This window comes from Trachypithecus francoisi, unplaced genomic scaffold, assembly GCF_009764315.1.
Source record: "Trachypithecus francoisi isolate TF-2019V2 unplaced genomic scaffold, Tfra_2.0 Lachesis_group1, whole genome shotgun sequence".
Lineage (NCBI taxonomy): Eukaryota > Metazoa > Chordata > Mammalia > Primates > Cercopithecidae > Trachypithecus > Trachypithecus francoisi.
In genome coordinates, this window is record NW_022681454.1 from 76,758,702 (window position 1) to 76,773,055 (window position 14,354).

Consider the following 14,354-nt stretch of genomic DNA (forward strand, 5'->3'; position numbering starts at 1 on the left):
GGCCCCTTCTCCGCTGCGGGAGCGGCTCAGAGATTGGAGCATACCAAGTCGTGACGGCCTGGGGGGAAGCATGTAGGAAAGGGAATATGAAGGCTAAATGCTCTGAAAGAGAAATGACGTTAAGTCCGTTAGTCCCATTACGCTAGTGTTGGGTGCTGGCAAATAACGGAGATTTCCATGTGCAGCAAATACAGCTTTCCAGACAGCTCTTAGGGGAAACTAGCTCCACCCTACAGCATCCGTGACCCCTCCCCTCAGCCGCGGGACCGCCCCTCCACCCTCGCCTGTTGGTGGGCTCGGAGGGGGCGGAGCAGGGCCGAGCTGGCCACGCCACCTAGGGACAGCGCGCGCCGCCGCAGTAGTTGGGGCCAGCCTCGGGAAGGAAGGGCCTGCGGCGAGCGCGAGCTTCTGACCTTAACGGGCCGAGCTGGCGGCTGGTTGGTGCTCACACCTTGGCCGCAGCGGCAGGTCCCTCCACGTGCTTTCGGCGGCGACATGGAGCTGGAGGAGTTGGGGGTCCGCGAGGAATGTGGCGTGTTCGGGTGCATCGCCTCAGGAGAGTGGCCCACGCAGCTGGATGTGCCGCATGTGATCACTCTGGGACTCGTGGGGCTGCAGCACCGGTAAGCAACAGGGTGGGGGTGGCGGTGGCGTGCGTCTCCATCTCTCGGAGCCGCTTCAGTAGGCGTTCTCATGAGCGCCCGAGGGCTGGGAGGACCGACCTCTCCCATCTGAACCGATACCTGCCTGTGGCATCGACCGGGTTGCCTAGGCGTGCACGAGGGGCACCTCGCTTCCATGAACTTCAGCCTGTCCTGCCCACCCTCCCAGCCACTCATGCCCTTTAGGGGCTCTCTGCTTCCCCGCCCCCCGGTCTGTGCACCCCTCCAGAGGCTGGCCAGCTTGTAATGCGCCGGTTTGCTTGGTCTAGCTGGGTCAGGGCTCCTCCCCGACTGCATGCGGGTTCTAGTCTCCCCGAGCCTGTGGCTGCTCCTGTAAATAGGCTAGTATGGCGTGGCGGCCAGTCCAGGTCCTTGAACACCTAAAGGTTTTCGCGCGGGGCCTCCAACCATCACAAGCTTTTGTTTGCAAGGGCAGAGCTATTGAGCAGATTATGGGTTTGAAAGTAGTTATCGCTCTGGGAACTTGAGGATCCTAGACTTCAGACCCAGGGAAAGATGACTAGTTGATGTTGAGAATAACTACCGGTAGTAGATCTCATATAAATTAAGTGAAAATGAACCAGCCATAGGGAATAATGCATCTGGAAAAGATTCGTTGGTAGACGTCTTGCCTAATGAATGAAAACCTTGGTAATATGACAAAAATTAACTCCCTTCTTCAAAAGGGGGACAGGGGAGTATTGTCTCTATGCCAAGATCCATACACTTGATTTTGAAAAATTGGGAGATCCCTTCGAGTTAAAAAAAAAAAAATTACTTCGGTGATCTTTCCTTTTCTTACTACCTGACTTAACTGGAAGTTGATATAAATTATTACACTAGGATAAGAAAAACAAACCTAGGTTTGATATTCTCACTGAAAGTATTACAGTTTCCATAAGGCAATACAGTAGTAACAACTTCTACTATAGTTAAGGAACTTGGCAATAACACATAACAGCAAAATGGGTGCAACATGTATAAACGCATTCCAAATAATTAGCTTTCCCTCAACCAAACTTAAACTAGAAGTACTTTTTGCTGTTTTCTTTGTCCCAAATACTTGAATTTCAGTTTCACATTTTGTGTATTCCTTGTTTACTAAAGAGCTGAGAATGTGGGAAGCATCAAAAAGAATATTTTTAACTTGCATAACTCCAATCTTGGATAATTGTGGATTGACCATAATAGATTTCCTGTTTTAAAAAAAATTATTGAGAAAATTAGTTATATAATCCAAGGAGAAAGTAGACTCTTGATTATGTGGTAGTTGTGAGCCACATTAGTTTGTAACATTCTTAGAAGTTATGGCCGGGGCGGTGGTTCAAGCCTGTAATCCCAGCACTTTGAGAGGCCGAGGTGAGCAGATCACAAAGAGATCAAGACCATCCTGGCCAACATGGTGAAACCCCGTCTCTACTAAAAATACAAAAATTAGCTGGGCGTGGTGGTGCACGTCTGTAGTCCTAGCTACTCGGGAGGCTGAGGCAGGAGAATCGCTTGAACCCTGGGAGATGGAGGTTCCAGAGAGCCAAGGTCACACCACTACACTCCAGCCTGGGCGACAGAGCGAGACTCCGTCTCAAAAAAAAAAAAGAAGTTATTTTGGATACTCTGTCATGGGGGTGGGGGAGAATCTAGAGGTCTTTAGGGTTGCCTGGTGGTCTGTAGAAAATATGTATGAACTGTTCTTCACTATATTGACTTTTTTGCCAAAGTTATTCAAGAAATTTTCATTCCCCTTTCTCCTTTCCTTTAAGTGTGTGCCTGAAGAAAAAGAGACTTTTTCAAAAAACTTACATATTAGCACTAGTTGGAGTTTTAGTACCCATTTTAGGAAAATACTTGGTATTCATGGTTATGGGTTTTTTTTTTTTTTTTTTTTAATGAATACAAATTGATTCCTGGTTACATATATCTGTTTTCTATAGTTGCTTTTCTCTGAAAGAATTATAAGATTAAATAATACCAGATAAGGGCAATAATTATGTGATTATGTGGTTTTGAGGAACAAGTGTATTACTGAAAAACAATTTAAAATTTCTCTTGTATAGGCATAGAATCATTAAGGTGCACAAAGAGGGCTGGTTCTCACCCATAATCAATTTAAAATTTTACATGAGCTATAGTGCTCATCCTTTGGGAGGACTGATTCTGACTGGAAGAACAGTGACACTGCCTTATGTCTTGGAAATACAATTATCTGCTGCCCTAAACTGATAGATAAGGGCCAGAATAAAACCAAGACCTAACTTTTTTTTTTTAGTTTAGTTAGTTTTTTGTATCTATATACTGTACCCTGAGAGGTGGTGGTCTGTTGCAGAAAGCTCTGTTTTCACTTTCTCACCCTCATTCACTCACTGGTTTTGAAACAACTGCAAAAAGGTTTGATTGGGTTTTTTTTCTTTTTTGATGAAGGAATTTATTTCTTATACATTATCTTCTGGGTTTTTTTCGTTTTTTGTTTTTGTTTTTTTGTTTTTTTTTGAGACAGAGTCTCACTCTGTCACCTGGGCTGGAGTGCAGTGGTATGATCTGGGCTCACTGCAACCTCCATTTCTCAAGTTCAAGCGATTCTCATGCCTCAGCCTCCCGAGTAGCTGGGATTACAAGTGCCCGCCACCACACTCAGCTAATTTTTGTATTTTTAGCAGAGATGGGGTTTCACCATATTGACCAGGCTGGTTTCGAACTCCTGGCCTCAAGTGATCCACCCGCCTCGGCCTCCCAAAGTGCTGAGATTACAGGTGTGAGCCACCATGCCTGGCCACTCCAGAAGATGGAGTCTAGAAGGTGAGATTTCTGTAACTTTTGCTTTGTATTTGGTTCAGTTTTTTGTCTTGGGCATAATCTAATCGGAAACATTTAGTCCTGGGGTTAACAGAATACTTGGAAGGTGTATTTTCATATAAAAATAAATAGAGTATCAATTAGTTAAGTCAGTCATGCACTAGATATTTAACCCAGATGGGTTCATCCAGATGTACTCCCCCTCTTTTTAGTAGTGCTCGCTATCTTCAGATTTATTCCGTAGCCTGCTTTCTGTAGGGGAATTTTCAAATGTCCTCTTAGCTGTAAACTGTGCATGCATGTGTATGGGTATGTTCATGCCTAATTCATATAATCACCAAATGCTGGTTTGGTCCTGAAAACATCGTTTCAGTAGCTTGAACAAACCAGACACCCCTTCTTAGAGTTCTGAACAAACCAGACACCCCTTCTTAGAATAAACATTTTCATCTTTAAAACAGTCACATTTTATGGAGACTAGAATGGCCTGGACATATTTGAAGATTCCATAAAAGCAATTAATAAACATCTGTAGATTTATCCCATGAATCAGCTAGTTAGCCTTTCCTTGATTAGTTAGGAGATAACCATGCCCTTCCCTTCAGTGAATTATTAATTCTCCAGGTTAGGAATTGAACCTTACAATGACAAACATTTTCATACTACTTCTAAAAATTTATAAGATTTACCTGATGAAGTTGGGTTTCCTGTCTGGAGAAACATTCTGTAGACTCTTTTGGTTCTGTTATTATGCTTTGAGGAAACTGATTTGTAATGATCTCAGGAGCACTTTTCTTAAGAGATTTAGACACTGGTTCTGCAAACAGAGTACAGAACATTACCACTTGTGAGAATGAGAGATGCACTCAGTCAAACTTCTGTGGATCTAGTTCCCAGTTAATCTTCATTTAGTTTTGTGGAGAACACAGGATTTGCTTGTCAGAGAACTTACTTTGGGCTGCCAAATTAAGGCAGGGAATATCTTAATTTTGATTTTCATATTTGACTGAAAATGACCAAATATGTAACGTTCCTATAGTGTTTAACTTTTATACTCTCTTAATCTATAACCTTTATCTAAGTCAAGTAAATTTTGGTTTGAGGAAGTGATTTAAGTGTCCTTGCAACTGGTTCCAGTCTTTGATTTTAATTATTTTATAGTTCAGTGATTCTTGATTTAAAATAAGTGTTTTCAGTTCTTCCATTTATAACTATTGTTTTTTGAAACTTAGCTTTTTGCATTAGTCTGAAACAGAATTTACCTGCCCCCAAAAGTCTCCAAGTACCACTGCTTGGTCATTCTGGTCAATATTGGGAAGAGCTCCGTAACATACAACCTGAAATCTAGCTCCAGGTTTTCCAGTAACACCAGTTTAATCTTGGGCAAGTCTTCTAACTTCTGAGTCTGTTTCCTCATCTGTTGGCTTAGACTTACATACTGTAAGGTCTAATGCTCAAATTCAGTGGGTTCAGAATGATACTCTTGTGCGGTTAACCCTTAGCCGTTTAACCTGAAAGGAGAAACTGCTAAGGGTTAACTGCACAAGCATTTTATCTGACTTGCATTTATATCCAGACTTGGAAAAGTACACTTTTCAGTTCACTTGAGATAAAAGGTTATAAGGGGAAGAGGAATTCTTGCTATTTGCTAATACTTTATTCAAAAAGAGCTCCTGCTCAACAAATAGGAATAATGTACATCTAAGTACATTACTAAGGCACTGTGGTAGACACTGGGAATACTTTACCATACAGGGCAGATGTGGTGCCTGCCCTGGCAGAGAGACCTCATTGATTCAAGAGCATAGACTTCTCTATGACTCCATTTCCTCATCTGTAAATTGGGTATAATGATAGCACATATCTTATGGGATTGTGATTGGGACTAAATATGTTAAATATATGTAAAGTGCTTAGAACAGTGCTTGGATATATGCATGCCCTATGACCTATGCCCTGTGACCCTGCCTTTCTCTTCTGGGTATATACTCAACAGAAATGCATACATATGTCCATTGAGAGACATGCAATTTTTCATAAAAGCCCCAATCTGGAAACAACTGAAATGTCCAACAGTGGAATAGATTTGAAAAAGTAATGGGATGTACGTTTATTTATTTATTAAATATTGAGATGGGGGTTTCACTATGTTGCCCAGACTGGTCTTAAACTCCTGGGTTCAAGTGATCCTCTTGCCTTGTCCTCCCAAAGTGCTGGGATTATAGACCTGAGCCACTGCACCTGGCTGGCTTGTATATTTTTATAGTGGACTGTTCTACAGCAATAAAAAATAACAGATTACTGTTATGAGTAAAATCATGGGTGAATCTCACAAACAATGTTGAATGACAGAAAAGTACATATAGTATAAATCCCAAACTAATCTATGGTGATAGAAGTGAGAATAATGATAATGTTTATGGGGGCTGGAGGATGATTAGTGACTAGGAGGCTTTTAAGGTGCTAGTTAGTTTTATGTCCTGAATGGTGGGTTTGGTGTGTTTACTTTGTAAAATTTTGTTTTACTCTTCAATTTTTTGTGTTAACTAAGAAACAATTTCATAAATCATAAATCTATAAGACATTAAAGCTGGATTATTTTAGAGATCCAGAGAGATGCAGTGATTTGCTCTGTGTTGAGGAATTAGGGTCAAAGAGAGACTGGAACTCAGGTTTTCTTATTAGTCTTGTGTGCATTTTCTTCTACATGCTATATTGCATTATATTTTCTTTTCTGATATCTGTGGTGGGTCATTTTGGAATTACAGCTCCCATTATTAGGTTGGCTTCTGAGTTTGACTTACTTTCAGACTTATTAAAATGTTGTATTGATTATTGACTACCTTTGAAGAACCGTGGATTTTTTCTTTTTACATCTGATAACAATAATTGTAACAATCACTGTAAAGTACAGTTTAAAGGACCATGATAACCAAATAGTTATCTCACTCCGGGCAAGTTTTTGTTTACTTTTGGTGTTACTCTCACTCTTTTTTCTTTCTTCTTCTTTTAACATATAAAATCTAGCTCCTGCAGAAACTTGCACTCAATGAGCTATGAAAGAAATTATTTCTCAGCATTCTCTGCTCTAATACAGTTCATAAACAATATGTTTAGTCTAATTTATCAAGGACAGGAATAAATATCTCTGTTATCAGAAAAAAGCAACAAGTTTTTTCACTGTGTGGAAGAATTTGGCATTTCTCTGGCTCTTACCATCTTCATGTGCTTTTCTCTTGAAGCTCAGAGTTCCTTGGCTTTTCTTATGACCTTCAAATAATTCTTAAATAAAAACACAGGAAAAGAATCATTATATGACATCATTTGAAACACATTAGTTTTCAAGTATTCAAGTATACTAAAATAAGAACACTTAAGCAGTTGGACAAATAATGAGTTAAGAATTAGGAATATTTTGGTATAAGGTTTAGAAAAAAGTTGAAACTCTTGGCTTAAATTAGGTACCTATTTCTAATGATTTTAAAGGGTCATTTGAGTATACGATAGTGTTAGGATTTTATTTTTAGAGTTTTTCTCTTGCTGAATAAAAGTGCAAAGAGGAATGTCTAGAATTTTTTTGTTGTTGTTGTTGTTAATGTCAATTCGAAGGTTACCATGTTTCCATTTGGCAGTTATGAGAGTTGGTTTTCTTAGGATGCAGTCAACCTCTTCATAAAATCTCATTTTTCTTGGAGGGTTGCCATTTTTTCTTTGTAAAATGCTATATCATATTTTAACTTTTTATATTTGGTACGACATTGTTTCCAGTCTCTGTCTATCCCAAATTGCATTAATCTTCTGACAATTTCCTCAAATATTTTCTTGTTCCTTGTGACCCCTTCAGGCATTCGCTTAATTTTTTCATCAGACCATATTTGTATCAATGCTCTGACCTCACTGTCACACCAGTATTTTCCAGCCTCTCTGTCACTCACTGTTACAATCTGTAAATGACTTTTAGCATCTTCTAAAGGATTACCTACAAATCAACATGACTTATAATTATTCAAACATAGATAAATCTTGTATTTGATTATCATTCACTTTCAGCAACTGTGATGGCATAAAGCACCAAGAATATATTAATAACTTCAATATGAGTCAAAAGAAATTTTTTGTCCATATTCAAACAGTATATTCTAAAACTTATAAGACAGACTGTTCTCCATTATTAGTGAGAATAATTTAGCTGCTTTTCATCATAGGTGATCTTCATTGGATATTTATGAATATGGAAAGTCCCAATGTTTACTTAATTTCTTTAGTGAGAAGTGGGCATAGACATTTTCCTTCTTTCTCTACCATGTTCTCTACCAACTCAAGTATATGGAAGCATTTTAGGTAATACACAATAGAGATATTCTCTATTAGACTTCATATATCAAAATGACGTTTAAAATTTACCAATTTAGACCCTGCAGTGGACCCAGTGTTATTTTGGGGTGATGATGTGCAGGGGGAGGGCATACTCCATGGTGCTTTCCAACAGTGAGTTCCTCTCATCTTCAATTCTCCTAGGTTTTAATCCTGAATACTTTTTCAGCCTTATGAATTTTTTTTTTTTTTTTTTTTAAGAGACAGGCTCTCACTATGTTGCTGAGGCTGGTGTGGACCTCCTGGGCTCAAGTGATCCTCCTGCCTCAGCCTCCCAATTAGCTGGGACTACAGGTGCACACCACCGTGCCTAGTGCCTCATGGAAATTTGAAAATGTGTTTAAATCACTCTTGTTGGATATAATTTTTAAAAGATGGTGATAGAAATGTAAAATGATGAAGTCATGGTGGAAAACAGGTAGTTCCTCAGAAACTTTCAGCATATGCCATATGACCAAGCAATTCCACTCCTGCGTATAAAACCCAGAAGAATTGAAAACATGTTCACATAAAAACATGTATCTACTGGGGAAAAACAGTATGGCAGGTCCTAAAAAAATTAAACATAAATTACCATATGATCAGCAATTTCACTTCTGGGTATATACCCAAAAGAATTGAAAGCAGGGACTCAAGCAGATATTTATGCATCCACATTCATAGCAGTGTTATTGATAATAGCCAAAAGGCAGAAACAACCCAGATGACCATCGATGGATGAATAAACAAAATGGTGTATCCATACAATGCAATATTAAAATGAAGGAAATTCTGATAAATGCTACAACATGGAGGAGCCCTGAAGATATTATAAGTGAAATAAGCCAGGCACAAATGGACGAATATTGTATGATTCCACTTACATGAGGTACCTAGAATAGTCAAATTCACAAAGATGGAAAGGAGAATAGTGGTCACCACAGCTAAGGAGAGTTGGGATGGAGGAGTTATTGTTTAATGGCTACAGAAGTTTCAGTTTTTTTTTTTTTTTTTTTGAGACAGAGTCTGGCTCTGTCGCCCAGGCTGGAGTGCAGTGGCCGGATCTCAGCTCACTGCAAGCTCCGCCTCCCGGGTTTACGCCATTCTCCTGCCTCAGCCTCCCGAGTAGCTGGGACTACAGGCGCCTGCCACCTCGCCCGGCTAGTTTTTTGTATTTTTTTTAGTAGAGACGGGGTTTCACTGTGTTAGCCAGGATGGTCTCGATCTCCTGACCTCGTGATCCGCCCGTCTCGGCCTCCCAAAGTGCTGGGATTACAGGCTTGAGCCACCGCGCCCGGCCCAGAAGTTTCAGTTTTGAATGACGAAAAAGTTCAGGAGATGGAGAATGGTGATGTTTGTGCAACAACGTAAATGTACTTATGGATATAATGGTAAATTTTATGTATACTTTACCAAAATGGGGAAAAAAATTGTACCAGGATATTCATAGCAACAGTATTAATATGAGCCAGAAAATGGCAGTGACCCAAATATCTGTCAAGTGATGGATGGGAAAACAAAATATGGTATATCCGTAAATTGGAATATTATTCAGCCATTAAAAGGAATGAAATACTGATATATGCTACAACATGGATGAACCATGAAACAAAAGAAACCAGACACAAAAATGTGTATTGGAGGGTACCACTGATGTCCAGAACAGGCAAATCCATAGAAACAGAAAGTAGGTTAGTGGTTGTCAGGAGTTACAGAGGTGTGGTCAAACAGTTAAACTACTAATGGATATGGGGTTTCTTTTTTTTTTCAAGGTAGAGTCTTGCTCCCTCACCTAGGCTGTAGTGCAGTGGTGTGACCTCGGCTCACTGCAACCTCCGCCTCCCGGGTTCAAGCTATTCTCCTGCCTCAGCCTCCTGAGTAGCTGAGACTACAGGCGCGCGCCACCACGCCCAGCTAATTTTTGTATTTTTAGTAGAGATGGGGTTTCACCATGTTGGCCAGGATGGTCTTGATCTCTTGACCTCGTGATTTGCCCGCCTTGGCCTCCCAAAGTGCTAGGATTACAAGCATGAGCCACTGTACCCCACAGATACGGAGTTTCTTTGTGGGGTGATCAAAATGTTCTAAAATGGGATACTGGTGATTATTGTATAACTGGATATACTAAAAATCACAGTTATGTGCTTTAATTGGGTGAATTTGATTGTATGTAAATTACATCTCAAAAAAGAAAAGTTGCTGAGGTTTGAGAATAGAAAAGTAAAGACAGGTCAAGTGTAGAGGTCAATGCAGTGATGTCTGTGGGAAGTTATAAAGGAACTAAGGAAACATGAACTGCATCGTACTGAGCTTCCAAATCTTCTGAGCCCGAGTTTTTATGATGTGATTGGTTAAGTCATTAGCTATGAGATTGAACTCAACCTCCAGCCCCATTCTCCTCCCTGGAAGTCACACTGGCACAAAGCTCCAACCCTCATCACATGATTGTCTTTTTCGGTGACTACCTGCCATCCTGAAGCTATCTGGGAACCCACCTAGAGTAGCCTCATTAACATAACATAGATGCTTCTGTCTCTGGAAATTCCAAAGGCTGTTGATGCTTTGTGCCAGAAACAGGAGACCAAAACTAGATATATTCTTTATTATGCCACAGCTTCTTAAAAGTTTATTAAAATATTACCAACAGTACAAATTAGAAAAATAATACCTTCATAATTAACAAGTTGCCTGTATTTAAGATTAGCAGCATACCTATGTCTGAACTTTCTTTTTTCACATTTATAAGTCGGGTTTTCTGAACTTTTAGTAATCAGTTCTTCTCTATCTGGATGTACTATTGTATTAAAATGAAAAGTTCTCAGTAATATCGTGTCTCATATGACTAAAGTGCATTAATTTATGTAATAATGTTACTGCTAAGATTATACAAATTATAATGCATGTAAAATATACAAAAGTGTTTAAATATTCCAGGTTTAAGGAAAATTACTTCCAATTTCTTTCTTTTGGGAGAGATAAATGAATTAGAAGAAAACACAGCTCTTAGCATACCCTTTGAGATGGTAACAATAGGTTCCTTAATGCCCCCTGCTGGCCATCTCCTTGTGAATTTTTTGAATTTTGGAAATATGTTTTGCTACAACCAAAAGAAAAATGGGCATTTCTAGGGTTATTCTTAGATGAACATTGAGGTATTTCACTTGTGATTTTTAGGCTGAAGATCAGCGTGACCTTATCTAATAGGATATATTTTACTACCATGGAATTTCTATGCTTATTTAAGTATGCCTGACTCCACCCCTCTGACCTAAAATAGATTTAACTGTGACTGTCCTATACGAGAAAGCAGTGCCTTTCAGGAATACATAGATAGTAAGGCATTTCAGCTCATATAAATGGCAGCTGATATTGGAGCTGAATTAAGTCAATTTTGTCCTACTCAGAGGAGACAGGTAGGTGATAAGATTGTCAAACACAAATTTTCTCTTTTGGCAGAGTCCTTTCTCCTTTGATAACTTCTTGATTCCTTTTATCCTCTCTCGCTTATGCTTCAGACCAGGGAGAAAAATAAAATATGTTTTAGATCCAGAGATCTAGTTAATTCAATTTTCATGGGCCACTTCTTTTTACTTAATGTAATAGGAATAGCCTGAGCAGTCTATGATTCTTCCCTGTGAGTAATTTCCTTCATATTCCATTAGTCATTAATTTTTAAGTGATAATCTATTGGCATTAGCGAATTTTTCTTCCCTGAATGGAATCAAATTGAAACTTCTGTATGAATCAGTCCTCTGCTGGTCTGAGCATGATAACCTAACCTATGATAAGCTGGCTATGCTTGAGAATCATCTAAAAGTACAGGTGCCTGAACTGACTCCAACCTACTAGATCAAAATCTTCAGAAGTTCCAAATAGGGAACTGATCTAGATACTCAGAATCCAGGGGGTCTACAGCTCTAGCTAGATTTTCATTTGAAGTAAGGAAAAGCTTATGGCTTATAGCATACATTTAAGATAGGAAAGAGAATACTTTTGGGGGACTGGTTTTTTGGCCATATATCAAAGTTAACAATATGGAGTTATTAATAATAACAATTCTAATTTCAAAAATGCATCAGTGAAACATAAAAAATAAAAATGAGGTGACCTCTGTTTTTACATGTAAATACCCATCGCTTTGTTGTTTTTTTAAAGAAAGACTACTTCATGTGAATTTTTTTCCCTGAAGATAAATAATCCATATGCTTATACCTCAATACTACATTCTACTACATTCTTCCTAAGAACGGAGTGGCAATTTGTGAATCAATTGGTATATATTGCAGGTGTACCTAAAATCCTTGCCTGTTTAAGTTTTTTTCTTATGTATTTAGCTGCTGAGATCCTTGTAGGTTTATATCTTCGCTTTGTATTTTCATATAACAGTTTAATATAATTTCTAGAATGACTATGCATTTGTCCTGTTTCATATTTTCTAAGTATATTCCAAATATTTCATATTTGGCATGCAAACATGCCAAACAGCAACAACAAAAAAACTCGTATTTCTGACTTACTCTTTTCCTTTTACACGTAAAAAAGTATCTTGAGGTTGTGCTTAAGTAAGTTTTCCAAAGGACTAACAAGCTAAAATCTTCTGGATACTAAAGCTCTTAACTTTAGATGGAAATCTTTTTTCCTTATTAAACAATGCAGTAATCTGATTTTCTTCTTTTTTAAATTTTATTTTTTATTTTTAGAGATGGGTTCTTGCTGTGTTTTATTTTTAGAGATAGGATGTGTATAATCCCAGGCTGGATTCAAACTCCTGGGCTCAAGTGATGCTTCAATCTTAGCATCCCAAGAAGCCGGGATTATAGGCATGTGCCACTGCACCTGGCATAATTTGATTTTTAACTCTTAATGACAAAGGCCATTGCTGTGATGCCAATGGAAACCTAAGAATCTGTCCTATCTGATAAACCAGATAAATAAGTTGGCCAGGAGTATAGGAAATTTGATTAACTAGTTTGTTAAATTAACATTGAGCTTTATACTTTGTAAGGTTATATGAAGCTTTGGACTGAAAGACTAGGTACAAGGTCTTTTTAACAGATAAGCTTCAGCTTGGGGGCTTGGTGAGCTCCTCCTCCCCGGTTTTGGTCTGTGTAGAAGAAGCAAACTATCAGGTAGCAAGCACGAAATTTCACCTCCACACCCTTAGCGCCTTATACCAGAGGGTAATGATTCTCAAACTTGCTTGCATCATTATCACCTGGAAGACTTGTTAAAACAGATTGCTAGGCCCCAATACCAGAGTTTCTGATTCTGGATGGGACCCAATAATTTGCATTTTGAGTAAGTTCTCAGTTAATGCTGATGCTGCTACACTTGGAGAAAAACAGCCATGGGGAACATTGCTTCCATTAATTATTTCCACCTTCCATTTATGTGTTTTGAGTTATGATCCAACAGTACCTCATACAATGTTATAACATAATTTCTTAGGTATGGTAGCATCTATTAATATATTGATAGAAAATCTAAAACCCATTATGAGGGCACCACTGTGATGATCTCATCTAAAGCTAGTTATCATTCAAAGGCCCTGTCTCCAAATACATCACATTGGGGATTAAGGCTTCAATATATGAACATTGGTGGGAGGAACACAGTTCAGGCCATAACAGTGTCTTATAATAGCATTTTATGTATATACTTTGTCACACACCAAAAACAAAACAAAACAAAATACCTGAATATTATTTTACCTGTGTCAAGACCTTGTTTTTTATCTGTATCTCCTATGCTTTCTGACTTATTACTGACCGAATCACCTTCAGCTACATATCCAGCAATGATTGTATGAACATAAGGGGATATATATTGACTTTTTAAGTTTACTTCAGAATCGTGTTTTATTTATTTAGATTATTTGTTTGTTTTTGAGGCAGAGTCTCACTCTGTTGCCCAGGCTGTAGTTGTGGTGCGATCTCGGCTTACTGCAACCTCTGCCTCCCAGGTTCCAAGGATTCTCATGCCTCAGCCTCCTGAGTAGCTGGGATTACAGGCATGTGCCACCAGGCCTAGCTAATTTTTTGTGTATTTTTTTGTAGAGATGCGGTTTCGCCATGTTGGCGAGGCTGGTCTCAAACTCCTGGCCTCAAGTGATCCACCTACCCCGGCTTCCCAAAGTGCTGTGATTATAGGCATGAGCCACAACGCTTGGCCCAGAATTGTGTTTTAAACTTTAATGTAGTATTTTCCTTTTTAAAGGGACCCTAGTAGTAAATATGATTATTTGCTTTTCCATAGGTTAGATTCCCTACCTTTAAGCATCATTTTGTCACTATAGATATTGGGTATGGATCTGAGTCTCTAACTAGGTCTTCTGACATAACTAATGGAATCATCTTTAGCTGCATCTCCAGCATTGACTGTATGAAGATATCATGCCACTGCTTTTGGGCTGCTTTATCTGTAGTCATCTAACTGGGGGAGATGTATAGTTCTCTAGCATACCAGTTTCTTTCTTGTCCACCAGTGAAATATTTTGAGATTTCTCACCAGCATTTCCAGTCTTAACTGTCTATTGTTCCCCTCTCTTCC

At 38.9% G+C, this 14,354-nt stretch overlaps 1 protein-coding gene across 1 annotated transcript in view; it reads left to right on the forward strand.

Moving 5' to 3' along the window:
• Window positions 1-143: 143 nt before the first annotated feature.
• The window catches only part of PPAT (phosphoribosyl pyrophosphate amidotransferase), a 42,697-nt gene continuing 28,486 nt past the window's right edge, over window positions 144-14,354 (forward strand). Inside the window, exon 1 of the mRNA XM_033214592.1 lies at window positions 144-623. Within this exon, the coding sequence (XP_033070483.1) occupies window positions 496-623 (128 nt within the window). The 5' untranslated portion in view covers window positions 144-495. The remainder of the gene's footprint in view (window positions 624-14,354) is intronic.